Raw genomic sequence first — 15,759 nt, 5'->3', positions numbered from 1 at the left:
CTGCTAGCTCATTTCACTACTGGATGGCCAAAGCACAGAGATTTAGTCGTGACCCTAGGTTACTAAGGTGTGCAGTGCCATACAGCTAGCTTTGAACTGAAATCAATTTGAACTGAAGGTTTGCTTGTGAACCACCACACACTTCCTCTTGAAGGTGAACTCTGAATAATATATATATATATATGTATATATATACATATATATATATAATGTTAATATTACTATGCATCAATAATGTAGTAAAAGGTCTCACTCAGGCAAACAGCAATAAGACATCTTTCTAACCTATTCTGTCTAAGCTATTCAGATGGACTCTCTCCAGGGAGATTCATGCAGTAAATATCCCATGAATATATTGTGCAAAATTTTCATCACTGTTTCCTATAAAACTGTTGATTTTTACTGCTAACTTGAGCATTCAAGCAGACAGTTTAATGCCTCTGAAAAGTAATTCCTGAAGTCTGTACTACTTTCTCACCCTTTCTTCAGGCTAGTCTTATGTGGATGGTTAATTTTTAGTGGGGTTCCAACCTTTTTCTTCAATCAGATTATTTATGAGTAACTTAAGGCAGGAGCAATATCATGAGCTTCCATTTGCTCTCCCCAGGCCCATGCTGCTTCACCTGAATTTCAGTTACCTGTGCCCATTCCTGTCTAGCTCAATAACAGACCATAACTTTTCCACCTTTATATTTTAATGCCTGGTATAGTTTTTTTTTCTGCCTAGCCTGTTGACTATTTGATGAAGGGTAAAACATAAGCCAAGGCAGTAGGTCAGTGGATGAAGCATTCGTCACACAAGCCTAACAACCTGAGTTTACAGAACCTTCACAAAACCTGGTATCGTTCCACAGGTGCCTGCAACACCAGTTCATCTAAAAGCAGAATGGGGTGGAGGCAGAAGGAGCCCAATAAACAAGACAAACCTTATCTCAAATAAAGAAGGTAAGGAGGCCTCTACACAGGCCATGACACACACATACAATAAATAATAAATAAATAATAAGTGAGACAACATGGTAGAGCCTCAATAGTTGCGAGTTATTATGTGTCTTCGGATTCAATCCAAAATAGGAAATAACCTACTTAGAAAGATGGTTGAGGGTGAGGGAGCTGACCCTCCCCCTTCCCTGCTGCAGCATGTGGGAAAGTGGGCCCTCACCCGGGCAGCACAGCAGAGCTGAGCCTACTGATGGGAGTGTAGGTGAGCCAGCCCCTCTATGTAAGCATGGAAGATCTGGCCCTGCCCCTCATCTGCCATATGGTGGTGTTGGTGGAGGAGAGATGCTCTCTCCTCCCTGTGCCCCCATGCCCTGCACCATCTGTGGCAGGTGAGAGAGCTGGCCCTGGGGTCATAAGAGCAGGAGAGCTGCCCTACCCCTCACCAGCTGCAGGATGCAGGAGAGTGGTCCCTGCACCTCTCCTGGGCAACACAGTAGAGCTGGCCCTCATGGTGTAGGTGGGGGGGCATCCCTAAGGGCATGAAAGCAGGAGAATTGACTCCACCCCTTGCTCATTGCTGTGAGGGGTGAACTAACCTTGGCAATGCTGTAGAGTTCACCCTGGTGTTGAAGACAGAGGGGTGAGCTGGTGGGCTGACCACCCCTGCAACTACCCCATAACCAGCATTATCAGTTGACTCACCCGAACACCCACCCCCTCTGTGATCTGCTGGAGCACATGAAGGGACTGGTTCTAGAGACCCAAAGCTATAGGATCTTCACAACACAGGGCAACAGCAGAATATCCAAGAGGAGTCCCAGTGAGGACCCAGCATCTATAGTGTAGCAGAAACCAGAGGCCTCGAACCAGACCAATGGGTCTGCAATAAACACTTGCAAGTGAGATAAATGGACAAAAGGGTTCACTGTGTGACTCCCTGTGTCACACTGCAGCTTCCATGATGAATTTGATTTTTCCTTTTGTTTTTCCCCTTTTTGCTCTTAAATTTTATTTTTTATGGGGAGTTGCAGGGGCAAAGGAAGGATTCAAAGGGACAGGGAAATGAATGGGATCCAGATGCATGATGGGAAAGACACTAAGAATAAATAAAAAGAAAGTTAAAAATAAAGTTCTTTCTTGAAAAAAAAAAGATATGGTTGTAAAAAGTCTTTAAGCTGACAGCACGAACATTTCACACATAAACATCTTCATTACATGAGCTCTGAGGATCATAGTTACCAAACTTAGTTCTATTGATCCAATACTTACCTGGAATTATCAAGTCCTACTCATAGAAATCCCACTTAGATATTATCAAAACTATACACCTAGCAATCAAATACTTTTACAACATCAGCAGATCACAAAGGATGACCACACAACACTGCCTGATCAGCATAAAAGAACAAGCCTCAGTCGCCCATCTCAAAGCTACTGTAAACGTTTGCTTCACTCGGGATCCAGGCACCAATGATGCCATAGTGTATGCAGAATGTGGTGATAATTACTTCCCTCTTGCTGTACCATCACCACCATGGTAAATATCAGATCTTTACTAGCATGAGGGTAGGCACTGTTATATAATTACAATTAATTGTAGCAAATCAGAGATGTGTTTAATTATCAAGAGATACGGCTGAGGTGTGTCTCAAAAGAATCCATGTATCGAAATCCTCAGTGCCTCAGAATGTGACTGTACATAGAGAGGGTCTTAAAGAGAATTTAGGCTACAGTCTGATGGCGTAGTTCTGCAGCTGCATCGGAACACTTGCTAATCATGTGTAAGGCTCTTAGTTTGAGCCTCAGCACCATAGTAAGTAAATAAAGCAGAAGCAATGGAGTTGAAACAGGTCATTAGACTCAGTTCTAATGTAATATGACTGTTCTTCTCATAGGAAAGAAAATTAGGTCACAATGGGTACAGAGGAATACCAGGTGCAGGCACATTAAGACTTTGTCTACAGGCCAAGGACAGAAGTCATAGAAAACCCTAACCCTGCTGACACACTAATGGTGACATGGAGGCTAACCTTGCTGACACACTAATGGTGACAGGGAGGCTAACCTTGCTGACACACTCATGGTGACAGGGAGCCTAACCTTGCTGACACACTCATGGTGACAGGGAGCCTAACCCTGCTGACACACTAATGGTGACATGGAGACTAACCTTGCTGACACACTCATGGTGACAGGGAGCCTAACCTTGATGACACACTCATGGTGACAGGGAGCCTAACCCTGCTGACACACTGATAGTGACAGGGTATCTAACCCTGCTGACACACTCATGGTGACAAGGTATCTAACCCTACTGACACACTCTTGGTGACATGAAGCCTAATCTTTCTGACACACTCATGGTGACGGGAGGGGAGGGGGCTAACCCTGCTGACACACTGATGGTGACAGGGCACCTAACCCTGCTGACACACTCATGGTGACAGGGTATCTAACCATGATGACACACTCATGGTGACAGGTTATCTAACCATGATGACACACTCATGGTGACAGGGAGGCTAATACTGCTGATGAACTCATGGTGACAGGGAGCCTCTAGAACCATGAGAACCTCTGATGCTTCAGCCTCCCAGGCTATGTGGCTCCTGTTGAGGCAATCCTAAGAGTCTAACGTTCCAAGTGTCTTCCCCTTCCTTAGTTCACTCTACACTCACAGGAGTTGTGAATGTCACTCAGATCAGTTGTATAGCACCCCAATTACATATATGGAAACTGCAGTTTCAGAGGTGTTTAATGCCATCTCTGATATCAACATCCAGGGAGCAGAAGAAAGATGCTGACTGAAATCTTGACTCTCGATCCCATGCATTTTCCTATTTCTAGAATGATGGAAGAGAAGAGCTCTGGCTTTGCTGGCACTGTGCCCTCAACCAGTTATAGGGTCTTCAAAAAGACTGTGTTTGTTTAGTATCTCCATTGCAAAATCTAAAAAAAAAAAAATGAGGTTTACACTGAAATAAGGGCCTATGTGAGAGCAATTCTAGTCTCAAGGCTTTAGCTCAAATCTTTTTTTTTAATTGAACTATAAAAGATGGTCTCTGTAGATTCTTTTAAAAGCAGAAGCAAATGCAATTATTTTTGAGTCACTAGCCCAGAGAATCCAAGCCTCTGCTAAAAGAAATGTATACACTTCAAAATACTTTTAGATATGGTGAGGATAATTCATTTTAAAAGTTACTTTCTAGACCTTCCATCCCACAGACTCTTTCCTGTTGAAAATCCCTCTGTTCAGTTTTTTTTAACAATTGCATATGGATTTGTGAGCAAAACACAGAACTGAATTTTCCTAAGAGAAAACTCAAATTTTAGTTTTTAACTTCTCAGTAACTAGATAATCGAGTAGAGGTGGAGTCTAGACATTTGTATGAAAAATGAGGTGAGTGGATTCCTGTTTGTCTGCCTAACAGGAAAGTTTGTCACTAAATAAAAAGTACTTCTGGAGTGTCTTTAAACTCTTTGGAGGAAACTTGCTGCACGAGCATACACACACACACACACACACACACACACACACACACACACACAAACACACACACACAAACACACACATATATATATATATATATGTATATATATATATATATATATACTGTGTATACTGTATGTATATATACTGTGTATATATATACACACTCACACACACATACACATACATACACACACACTCACACATAGACACACATATACACACTCACACATACATATACTCATACACACACATACACACACGCATACACACACTCACACACACACACTCATACACACACACACCAGCAGTCCAATTATTAGCCCACAATCTTAACTCTTCAATAACTTCTCCCAGTTTGAAATAGTCCATGGGTGGATGGTTTGTGTTTTTTATACCTGTAGTTAAAGCATCTTTTTTAAAAGAGGGAGCATAGAGTAGAAGGTAATGAGTACGCTAGTCAAGCATGGCCATCTGTGTGAGAGGATAAGAAGGGGTAGAATTGTGAGTCGTCATTTTTAAGCTAAATAAATGCAATCTGCCTGAGAGGGAGGAAATGAATATCTAGAAACCACAACTTCCATCCAATCACATAAAGACAAATCAACCTTCGGACAAATCAAATGTCTTCATTTAAAGCTTACCTGGATTTGGCACACTGCCCAGCTTTTACAAAACTACTGACAATAATACTTTCACCAATCGTTCCTTTATAAAAAAAAAAAGAAAGAAAAAAAGAAAAAGGAAGGAGAAGAAGTAAAAAGCTTTTGCTATGATTGCTTTAAAAAAAAAATCAAGACCCACATCAACAACAACAAAACTAAAGACCTTTTTAACCCAGAAGAGACAATTGCTTGGCAGGAGGAAAGTTTGCCTGTGAGTTAGCAGCTTGAGGAAACAGGATTAGTGGGTGGGATTGGGATGTGCTCTGCCCATAAATAGAGGCTCAGGGCTCTTCTGGCACATTCAGAAGCTTGGACGGCAACCCGGGCAGCTCACACAAAGCAGGAGGGTGGGGAGCCCAGGTAAGACAACTGACAATCAATTTGGCGGTGCACTTGCTAGAGAAAGCTATGGCCTCTGATTGCTTGCACAGTTGCAGGCAGCAACTGACAAGCTCAAAGCAAGGCTCCCAGGGCAGGAAGCAGGCTCTGGAGAGAGTCTCACCTAAGCGGCAGAAGCTTGCCCTTACTTTGGCTAAAAGTAGTGGAGAATGCCATTCCTGTCTAGGTTCAGTGTGATGCTTTGCCCCTCAGGAAACTGGAGGTTCGAGAGTCAGTGGGTGAACTCACGAGTTTTCAAACCTGTGTTAGGGTACAGAAAATTCCGTGTCCATCTCTCCAAATGCCAAGGGCTCTGGACTGTGAAACCTCAGCTCATATTACCCCCTGGGAATATTTCTTGCAAATCAGGAAACAGTTTTCTTTATGCTTCTGCAGTTTTCAAGACTGTCAGAGGGGAGAGCTGGCACTTTCTGAAGTAACAGCAACAGAGTCACTGAAACTTCCAGCAAGGACATTCATTAACACGAGATGGCAATGGAGTGACAGTAAAATGCTAGGTGTCGCTGGCTTATAAGCTTAAGTTGTAATTGCAGACTTTCAGAAGATGAAAATCATTATTAGCATTCCTGCATCCATACGAATGTAGAAACGTATGACACTGTGTTACTGCTTTAGCCTGTATCTTTTCTGAGCCTCTGTGTGGCCGTACATTGTGACTTGGATAACTGTTGGTCAGTTAATTTAAGGCATCACTTGGGTTGGTGACTGACTTCTTTTTACTACTCTAACGTCTAGCAAAGGTTCTCATTTGGGCTCACAGTCTATGAGGCTCTTCTCTCTCCTAAGCACTTACACCATGACACTCTACCTGCTTCCTTGGTAGAGTCTATTTGACTTAATGAAGAACGATACCAATACTACAGATGGACCCTCTAGTTCTGCATTGCTTTCTGGGCACCATTAGAATTTGGCATTACCAGATTCGAAGTCTTCAGTAGCCCAAGGTACAGACCATACGTACTTTGAGTGACATGAAACACAACCTGCTTGGCCTTCCTTCCTGCACTCATGCATTCTGTCTTGTCATTTAGAGCCCTACTCATGGTCATCTGCTGCAGCTTTTCCTAGTAATTAACTGTCCAATAGCAAAGGAGGAGAAAGGGAACTTAACACAGAAACATCCTGGGTTTTATTCTCCATGTCATGTTCATCACAGACTACATCTGTGTACTGGAGTGTATGCCTTCCCCTGCCACACAGGCCCAGACAAGGGCAAAGAATGTTCATTTTATGTGCCTTGATCAGTTCACAGCTAACACTGTTTGAGCAGATCCTCAATAGAGAAAAGGAACGAGTCTCCAGAGAAGAAGCCAGCATTCTGTAAATGAAGTAAGATGTGGTCATGTTATTGACATCCATTCTTTAAGGCAAGCTGTCGCTTCCATTGTAAGGGTGAATGTTCAGGAAAAGAGACGGGAGTTAACACTTTTGCTCTGAACTCATCCCCAAAATCTTTTCATCTCTCTGAACTTTAGAGTCTTCATCTACACAGTGAGAAAGGGGGGAAAGAGGTACCCCAAATTACCTACCATTACTATGCTTTTTAGTATAACTTTTAAATGTGCATTTCCCTAGCAGCCAAATATATGCGTCTACCTAGTTATATATTTCCTTAAAAAATATGTGTTATTCTACTGTAAGATAAGATACAACAAATATTATGTATTCACTGATAGAGAAAGTGAAGACAGTGAAGGCAGATAGACAATGGCTGGACACCTCAATAAGCATTCCTGGGAAACTCCTCCTCCTGTCCACTCCTGTCCCATCTTATCTCAGCGTAACCCGGTTCCCGCTGCTTTCCACTGTTGTGATACACTCTGTAGAGTCTAATTCCTTCCTGTTTATTTCCCGTGTAGATTGCCATGGAGAAAATTTCAGTGTCAGCATTCCTGCTTCTTGTGGCCCTCTCCTATACCCTGGCCAAAGATACCACAGTCAAACCTGGAGCCAAAAAGGACCCAAAGGACTCCCGGCCCAAACTGCCCCAGACCCTCTCCAGAGGTAGGTGTCAACTTTTTGCTGGCTCCCAGCTGCAACTTAATTCATAAAGGTATTAAATGTGTCTGCTGAAGATATTTGTGGATTTTTTTTTTCTAGATTTAGCATAGTTAATAATCAGGTCTTCCCGCTCCGGAGGCTTTTGTTCTTTAGTACTAAGTACATATTATCTGGGTTTTTACCATCACTTTTCAACAGGCTTGAGCCTGAAACTGTGGTGGATTTAAAGATACCAACTCCTTTTGTTCTAGGTTGGGGCGATCAGCTCATCTGGACTCAGACATATGAAGAAGCCTTATACAAATCCAAGACCAGGTAAGGCCGGTTACATGAAGCTCCTGGAGTCTCTCATGAGCGCCATCTAGTGGTGACTATCAGGTGTTCATGGCATCCTAATAAACATCCCATAATGTCTTCTCTCTCGCAGCAACAGACCCTTGATGATCATTCATCACTTGGACGAATGCCCACACAGTCAAGGTACTCTGTTCTCCTAAATTTCTTTTAGAAGCTTTTGTGTCGGGTCAGGGTTTGGATCACTCATCTTTACGTACCTAGGACCTAGCACTGTTTAAACAAGAAAGAATATCTTAAAACATTTAAAAAGACATTTGGATGTTTCCATGTTTTGAATTAACTATTGTTGCATATTTTGAGTATGAAATGCTGTGGATGGGGGTGCTGGAGAGATGGCTCGGCGGTTAAGAAATGCTGGGGTTCATCGATTAACTTCTTCCATCTTTTTCATGCGATATATCAACAAATACCATTGGATTTACTGTTAAAAGATATCTCCAGTCAGCACTAGCTTCCCACACATGCAACCTGCCCACTTGTTCAGGCTCCCCATGTTTGGTGCAATATACTCAATGCTGTCTTCACTTAATAATTCTAGCATGAGGGGCTCTGTATTTTCATTTCCCGCTGGTCTTTGTATATTAGGTAGCTCTTCTTGCCCAAATCCAAATGCCTTCTATTACCTCAATGCTACCACCTTAATCCAAGCCAACATGGCACCTTGTCCACCATACCAAACCTATCACCACTGACTACAGCAGTCAGCCCTCTACACAGAAGCCAGACTGAAGCTGTTCAATACAACTCAGATCCTTCACTCGTGTGCCCCGGGTGGCTTCTCATCACAAGAAAATTTAAAGCCTGATTCCTGGAATCCATCCAGCCGGAGCTTGGTTTCCCTTTCCTGTCAAGATCACATATTCCCACTTTATCCAGCCTGCCTTCATACAGCTCATCCCTATTAACCAAGGCTTTATAGCAACCTGTCCCCAATGGTCTGGACACTCTCTGACCTCAGAGTCACCTCCTAAAAGAGATGTGCCAAGACAAATTAGTAGCTCTTTAAGCCTTCACCTCACTTTATTTGTCCCCTGTGTATGTATAACTATATGAAATTACATATGTAGTATGCATTGGTTTATGCTGTGGTTCCCACACAAGCATCTGACCTCTGGAAGTGTGCTTTTCTGTTCAAGGTATTTTCCCTAGTGTATAAAATCATGTCTGCCAAAACATAGTTACTCAGTAACATCACAAATCATTTGCTGGAGGGGCAACGTAGGCATTGTATTTAAAACACTTTTCAACTTAAAAGAAAAGAGAAAGCAAAAGTCCTAATCAAAACTGAGATAAAGCACAATTGCTTTTTTTCTTATATTACAGCTTTAAAGAAAGTGTTTGCTGAAAATAAGGAAATCCAGAAATTGGCAGAGCAGTTTGTTCTCCTCAACCTGGTTGTAAGTTCCCCTCATCATCACCCATGTCTCCTCTGGCTTCAACGTCTGATTCGCCCTTTCTGTGCATCTCAGTCATGCTGCATTAACTAGAATCTCATCCCAGTATCCCATCGTACAGCTGAGAAACCCACAATCTTTTACTTTATTAATAATCTTATTTTGAAATTTTGCATTACTGGCATTGGGGCCAGCACCTGGCACATGCCAAGGAACATTCTGCCACTGAGTCATGTCCTCCACCTCTTTCTTAGTAATTTATGTGGCACACATGTTTTATTGTAATTAATAATCTTATCTGAAAAATATTCTTTAATGGTCAGGATCTCTGTGCTGCTATAGTAACCGGTTTTCGGTATTTTTGCAAATCACTGCCTTTGCCCATCTCCTTCGAGTCCTGGCTCACAAATCCCTGTAACTTCTTTCTCTCCATGGGCGAGAGCTCTGGTTGTCCAGATCTTCCCATGCGTCCTGGACTTTCGCTTCAGGAGGAATCCTGTCTCACTTCTCCATCACCAACCCTCCCGCCTTAGCCAGGCTTCCACTCTCTAACAAACGGTCCAATCACAGCTCCTCCAAGTCTTCCTCCTTGAGTTGTTTGGTTCTTTTTGAGTATCACATCCCTTCGCTTCTTGCCTCCTGCCCTGTATCACAGGCTGCTCTTTCTGCTCTGTGACACGTGTCTTCTCATCTGTGTTGTGAACTTTTGCAGAGAGGTTCCCTGGCAGTACCTTAGGCCCATGGTACACTGAGAGACACAGTCTCTTTTCTGATTAGCTTTTTAAATTAGTTTTAAATGTAATGGGTTCCACTATGGCACTTTCATATGCACTTTGTTTTTGCGCCTCTACCCCGACTAGTCTCTTTGCTAATCCCTAGAGCCCTACTTCTGTTTATATACTCTATAACCCTTTTCCAGTCCCCCAACCCTCTCTTAATTGTTTCACCACTCATGGTGAGTGCCCTTTCTAGTTCCAGAAAGATTTAACAGACACTTTTTTGCATTGGTAAGTTTGAAAATACCTAAAGAATAACATACAGCTGTTTTTCTTTTGTTTTGTTTTTTGATCACAGTATGAAACAACAGATAAGCATCTTTCTCCTGATGGCCAATATGTCCCCAGAATTCTGTTTGTGGGTAAGTGGAGGTTCCAGTGACACAAGACACACTGAAGATTCTGCAACTGCAGCCATAGCTTGTCTCCCCCAACATCACACCTCCCCACCCATACCTCACCAGCCACATCATTGTGAGGTCACCGACCCCTAGCAAGGAGCATGGGATTCTGGGCAGGATAACGCTAAGTGTCACATACACTTTCATCAGAAAGTGTGAACTATTATCTCCACAAACACTTCTCTCCCCTGTTCATTTTAACTCCCATCCTATGCTCCAAGCACATCTAGAAAGATAGGGCCATGTTTTCACCATCGGCTACCAATTACTCAGCTTTTACTTGGTCCTTATGTATTAACATGGCAGAGCTACGTGTTTCTGCTCTCCATATAAGCCCAGTGTGATCCTGTGATAAGTTCTCAATAAGTGTTCATTGAATGGCATCACAAATATATGACGTTTGGCTTTAACCAGTCATAGTCACTTAAATTGTAAGTAAGCCCACTACCTAGCAGAGCTCATCAAATGGGCATCCCGGGTAATTCATCAAAGCTTGCATTAAAAGTAAAAGACAGCACCGTGGAGCTAAGCTGTCAATGTTCCCTGAACTGCTCTGCCCTACTCCGGTGGTAACTCCCGAAAAGAGACGAGGTGGAGCAAGGACACAACAGCTTCAAAACACAATAGGGGCTCCCTGGAAGCAGAAGTGTTCCATCTTCATTCTATTTTTGCAGACCCATCCCTGACAGTGAGAGCGGACATCACTGGAAGATACTCAAACCGTCTCTACGCTTACGAACCTTCCGACACGGCTCTGTGTAAGTGTTGCCTCCAGCTCGGTCGGAGATCCCTGTTGCTATAGTGATGGGGAGAGACCCCGACTGAGATGGGCTAGACCTCTCTCTGTCCTGGGGTACCTGAGAACCAGTTTGACCTGTCCGCAAATCACATGCTTCACTCCACGTTGTAAACATCTCAGTGAAGGATGAATCGTTCAGTTGAGCTATCGGCCTCTCCAGGAGAAACTATCAGCACAGTCTGCCCCTCAACTTCTCTCCCTGCACAAGAGCCCACAAACCCTTCTGTCACAGAACTGCCGCAGAAGTCACCATAGGCTTGCTTCGCCGCCCCCCGCCCCAATTAATGAGAAGGGAAATAATTTAGTCCATGTTGCTGTGGTTAAACTCAGGTTCACCTTTGAGATCGTGGGCAAATGACCTGGAGAGTGGCTAACTCACTTTCTTGGCTGCCAAACGTGAGGGGGAGGGGAAAGATGAGGGAGAGGGGTTGACTTGAGGCAGATGAGGCCAACAATTCAAGAATATATGAGTTGTGACACTAGTTCTTCTGGGAAGACATTGGGTTTTTGTCCTAGGACCAGGTCTAGTCACTTGCAGTGGCTCCTAGAACCTCCCTGTGCGAATCTTAGGCATAACCCATACGCAGCTTGGTTTTGGAGTCACACCGGCCCCATTACTCTGCATGCACACTGGCGGTATGTTCATCCTCACAGAACTTTCTGTTAGATGGTCATTAGACTTAGGATAGTCATTACACGGGGTGGGGGTGGGGGAGCCTGGACCTAGAGAATGTGAGCACTCCCACAGCTCATTAGCAATGTCTCCAGTACAAAGGGCAGCATGTTCCAAGCGTGGGCATTTATGAGTCTCGGGGCTTGCTTTCATAAAGTGGAACTCATTAAGGGCAGATACCCAGACAGATAAGATCACCATGCCTTCCCTGTTGAATAATTACTTGTAGAAGTGAATAGTAGCCACTCAGAACATCCCCCAGATACCTTGCTCCATTTTATCAGGCGCTACTGAAGGGATAATGATCTCAAGTTTGGGCTCTGAAGCAGCAGTCTCATTACTTGTCCACTGTGTGACTTAAGTAAACAACCCAGCCTCTCTGAGCCTGTCCCATTGTGAAGTACAAAGTTTTTGTGGGGATGGGAGAATTCATCTGTACAAAAACCATTGGCAGGCTGACAGTCCTCATTTGGTATGCCACAGACTTCTAAAATAACTTGCAGTAGTTGCCCACACCTGCTAACATTTTTCATGAGCATAATTTAAAATCTGCTTTTAAGTCAGCTGTGGTGGTCCATGCCTTTAATCCCAGCACCCAAAGGGAGATCTCTGTGAGTTTAAGGCCATCCTAACCTACACATCAACTTCTGGACCAGCCAGAAGTACATGGTGGGCCTCTGTCCCGATAACTAATTAAATTAAAATTAAATTTGCTTCTACACTAACCAAAACAGTTTTCTGACACAGAGTTTGTGCAGCTCTGGGAAGAAGAAACTGAAAGAAGAACTACTAAAGAACTAAGAACACTGAGAACTGGGTTGCCAACGTTTTACTCCACTATAGAGAGAAAAGTAACAATAAGATTACCAACTATTCCCACTAAGACAATAGGACACACTCCTGTCAAACAATAGACCCAGTCCCCAAGTGCCTGGGTTTATTGTACCACCAGTGTCTGTCTCAGTTACTTTTCTATAGTTATAAAGAAGCACCATGGCCAAGGACACTTACTGTCAAAGAAAGAGTTTATTGGGGCTTGCTTACAGTTTCAGAGGGTGGGAACATGGCAGCAGGCAGGCAGGCATGGTGCTGGAGCAGCAGCTAAGCACCCACATCTGATTCATAAGCAGGAGTCAGAGAGAGAGAGAAAGAATGGGCTTGGTCTGAGGTTTTGGAACTCAAAGCCTTCCTGGCCCCAGGGATAAATCTCCAACAAGGCCACACCTCCTAATCCTTCCCAAACGGTTCCTCCAACTAGGGACCAAGCATTCAAATATTTGAGCCTCGGGGGGGGGGGGGGGGCATGCTCATTCAAACCACAATGTCATTTCTAATGGTAGCTTAACTGTCCTAATTTTTGTCCCACCAGTGCTGGACAACATGAAGAAAGCTCTCAAACTGCTAAAGACAGAATTGTAGAGCCAACTGTGCATTGCACCGGGTGATGAGAAGGCAGAAGCACTGTGAACTGGCTGATTACCTTACAGTTTAATGTTACAACAGATGTGTTTTTTAAACACCCATACGTGGGGAAACAATATTATTATCTACAGTGAAGCAGGATTTTCTAAAAAATAAAGTCTTGGGAATACGCCAACTGAAGGGTTGTTTCTATTGGTTTTTCATAGAAAAAGCTATTTGGACCAACCTGGCATAGCAGGCCATGGCTGATATCCCTGTAGAGGTGGGACCACTTTCCTGAATTAGAGGCGAGCTTGAGCTACAGTGGGATGCTGTCTCAAAAATTGAAGAAAAAAAAAACCATATTTTTCAAATTAAAAAAAGTGAGGAAGGAGGGAAGGAAAGGCTATTTGGTTCCAGTTGCCATTCACTCAATGGCAACACTGAACACAGGAAATGCTCATGAAGGAGCAAGACAAACCTAATTCACACAACAAAGATAGGAGCTAGCAATGTTGTTGCTGTCATCCTGACACGCTATAGGGGATTCTTGACAAGACGTGAGCTCACCCTGTAGAAGCAATAAACAGTGCATGCTTTAGTGTAAAGGATAATAGAGGAAGGCAACACCCCCCCACACACACACACCCATACAGAACAGAATCACATGCAGAAACAGCCATTCCCATACTAGTAGAAACCCCTAGGAACGCTCTTAGTAACTCAGTTACAGACAGATTTTTGCTCCACTTAGTGATCTCAGAGAAACTCTCTAGCACATAGAAGAGTCACTAGTGGGCCTGTTCTTAGCCTACACTGTAAGAACGCCTTAGAGATGCAGACAAGTGCCCTTCTCCAGGTGCAATCTGGAGGAGCTGGAAACCAGGCCTAGAGTGTGCTCAGACTGATTGCCTCAGCTTATCCGAATGGGACTGGAAGGAGGCAAAAGGCAGCAAGGGTCTGTGGTGAGATCTAGGTCAGAGGTCACTGCTGTTTGGAGAAGGAAGCCCAGCATGAAGCGGTAAGGTAGTTTTGCCTGCCCCACTGGATCTCTCACATAGTGTGGGCTTCCTGCCAGCTGCCCCCACTGGCCCCCAGTGCTCTCAGGGTGGGAAGCATCACTGGATAGTTTCTTTTCTGAACAGATGCTTTGGCACTGTTGACTTTCCCAGAGTGCTTTTCTGCCTCTCAGAGGGATGGTGAGCACATGGGTGACCTGGTGACACAAAAGCCTAAGCTGAAATATCATGGGGACATGAGCTTACCTCTCACAATCAGGAAACTTGCGTGTCTTGAAAAAGGGAGAGTATTCCATTTAGGAAGCTAGAGGTGCAGGCAAGACAGCTCAGCAGGTAAGAGCACCTGCCTCAGGGATCTGAGCTCAGTTCCTGGGATCCCCACGGTGGAAAGGGAAGATAACTCGTGCAAGTTGTCTGCTGACTATACATGTGAGCCATGGTATACATATGTACACACATACACACACACACACACACACACAGAGAGAGAGAGAGAGAGAGAGAGAGAGAGAGAGAGAGAGAGAGAGAGAATAAATAAGTAAATAAATGTTTAGGATGGCTTAAAGGTTAAGAAGACTTATTGCTACTGCAGAAGACTCAGGTTCAGTTCCCAGCCACAAGGTGGCTCACACTATAACTCTAGTTCCAAGAATGTCACACATTATTTTGGTCTCTGTGGGCACTGAGCACACAGTGCAGATGCACAAACGGATACAGGCAAAACATGCATTCACATAAAATAAAACTAAATAAATCTTTAAAATTCTTTGAAAGGTAATGAGCATAGAAAACCAGAAAAGAACTGAAAAGTTTCTGTCTTACATTTATAACTACAGGAAATATGAAATACATGCCCCCAAAACCCACAAGAGTGGAGATTCCACTCTGAAAGCACTTGTTGTAGAACTTGCTCATAGAAACATTGACAATATCCACTTTTTCTGCCAAATCCAACTCCCATCATACAGCATCTTCTATTTCTTTGACAGATAATCACAAGACTGGAGCCAAGTTTGGAGGGTATTGTGTCTAAAAGCTGAAGAAAAATGTCAGTAATCATGGGAGTGTAAAATGGTCTGAAAAACAGACCCGTGGTACCTCAAAACACTGAGCATGAAGTAAGAACCCTTGGTCATACATGTCTGTGCATGTTAGAAGTTAAGACCTACCAGGCTAAGAGTTGAGCCAACCTGGAGTCTAACAGTTGCTGTTAATGGTCCTGATCCTGCCCAACCAATGAAGGGGTGACCACGAGACCCTGCCTGAAGCCCCAGCAACAGGTACTGTCAGAGGTGCCTAGCCAATGAGGGACAACTATGCAATGTCAATGGATCAGAACACATGGGGGCTGGGAGGCTATATAAGTTTCTACCTATTGTTGAATAAATGAGTCTTGTTTTTCCTTTCACCTAACTCCCAGGGTCTGTATTGTTGACTCCATG

At 43.6% G+C, this 15,759-nt stretch overlaps 1 protein-coding gene across 1 annotated transcript; it reads left to right on the top strand.

Moving 5' to 3' along the window:
* The first annotated feature begins 7,361 nt into the window (after positions 1–7,361).
* Agr2 (anterior gradient 2, protein disulphide isomerase family member) lies at positions 7,362–13,316 on the top strand. Its single transcript, XM_035444886.1, has 7 exons — positions 7,362–7,500; positions 7,749–7,812; positions 7,925–7,977; positions 9,178–9,251; positions 10,323–10,386; positions 11,100–11,183; positions 13,267–13,316. The coding sequence occupies exons 1-7, from the start codon at positions 7,362–7,364 to the stop codon at positions 13,314–13,316; spliced, it is 528 nt and encodes a 175-aa protein (XP_035300777.1).
* The last annotated feature ends 2,443 nt before the right edge of the window (positions 13,317–15,759 follow it).

This window comes from Cricetulus griseus, chromosome 5, assembly GCF_003668045.3.
Source record: "Cricetulus griseus strain 17A/GY chromosome 5, alternate assembly CriGri-PICRH-1.0, whole genome shotgun sequence".
Lineage (NCBI taxonomy): Eukaryota > Metazoa > Chordata > Mammalia > Rodentia > Cricetidae > Cricetulus > Cricetulus griseus.
This window is presented reverse-complemented; position numbering and strand designations above follow the sequence as displayed.

What these genes read in the sequence shown, in the direction of transcription:
- Agr2 (XM_035444886.1), top strand. Translation starts at nt 7,362, where the DNA reads ATGGAGAAAATTTCAGTGTCAGCATTCCTGCTTCTTGTGGCCCTCTCC. An exon ending in TTATACAAATCCAAGACCAG is followed by an intron (nt 7,813 to 7,924) that starts GTAAGGCCGGTT and finishes TCTCTCTCGCAG; the next exon opens with CAACAGACCCTTGATGATCA. An exon ending in TTGTTCTCCTCAACCTGGTT is followed by an intron (nt 9,252 to 10,322) that starts GTAAGTTCCCCT and finishes TTTTGATCACAG; the next exon opens with TATGAAACAACAGATAAGCA.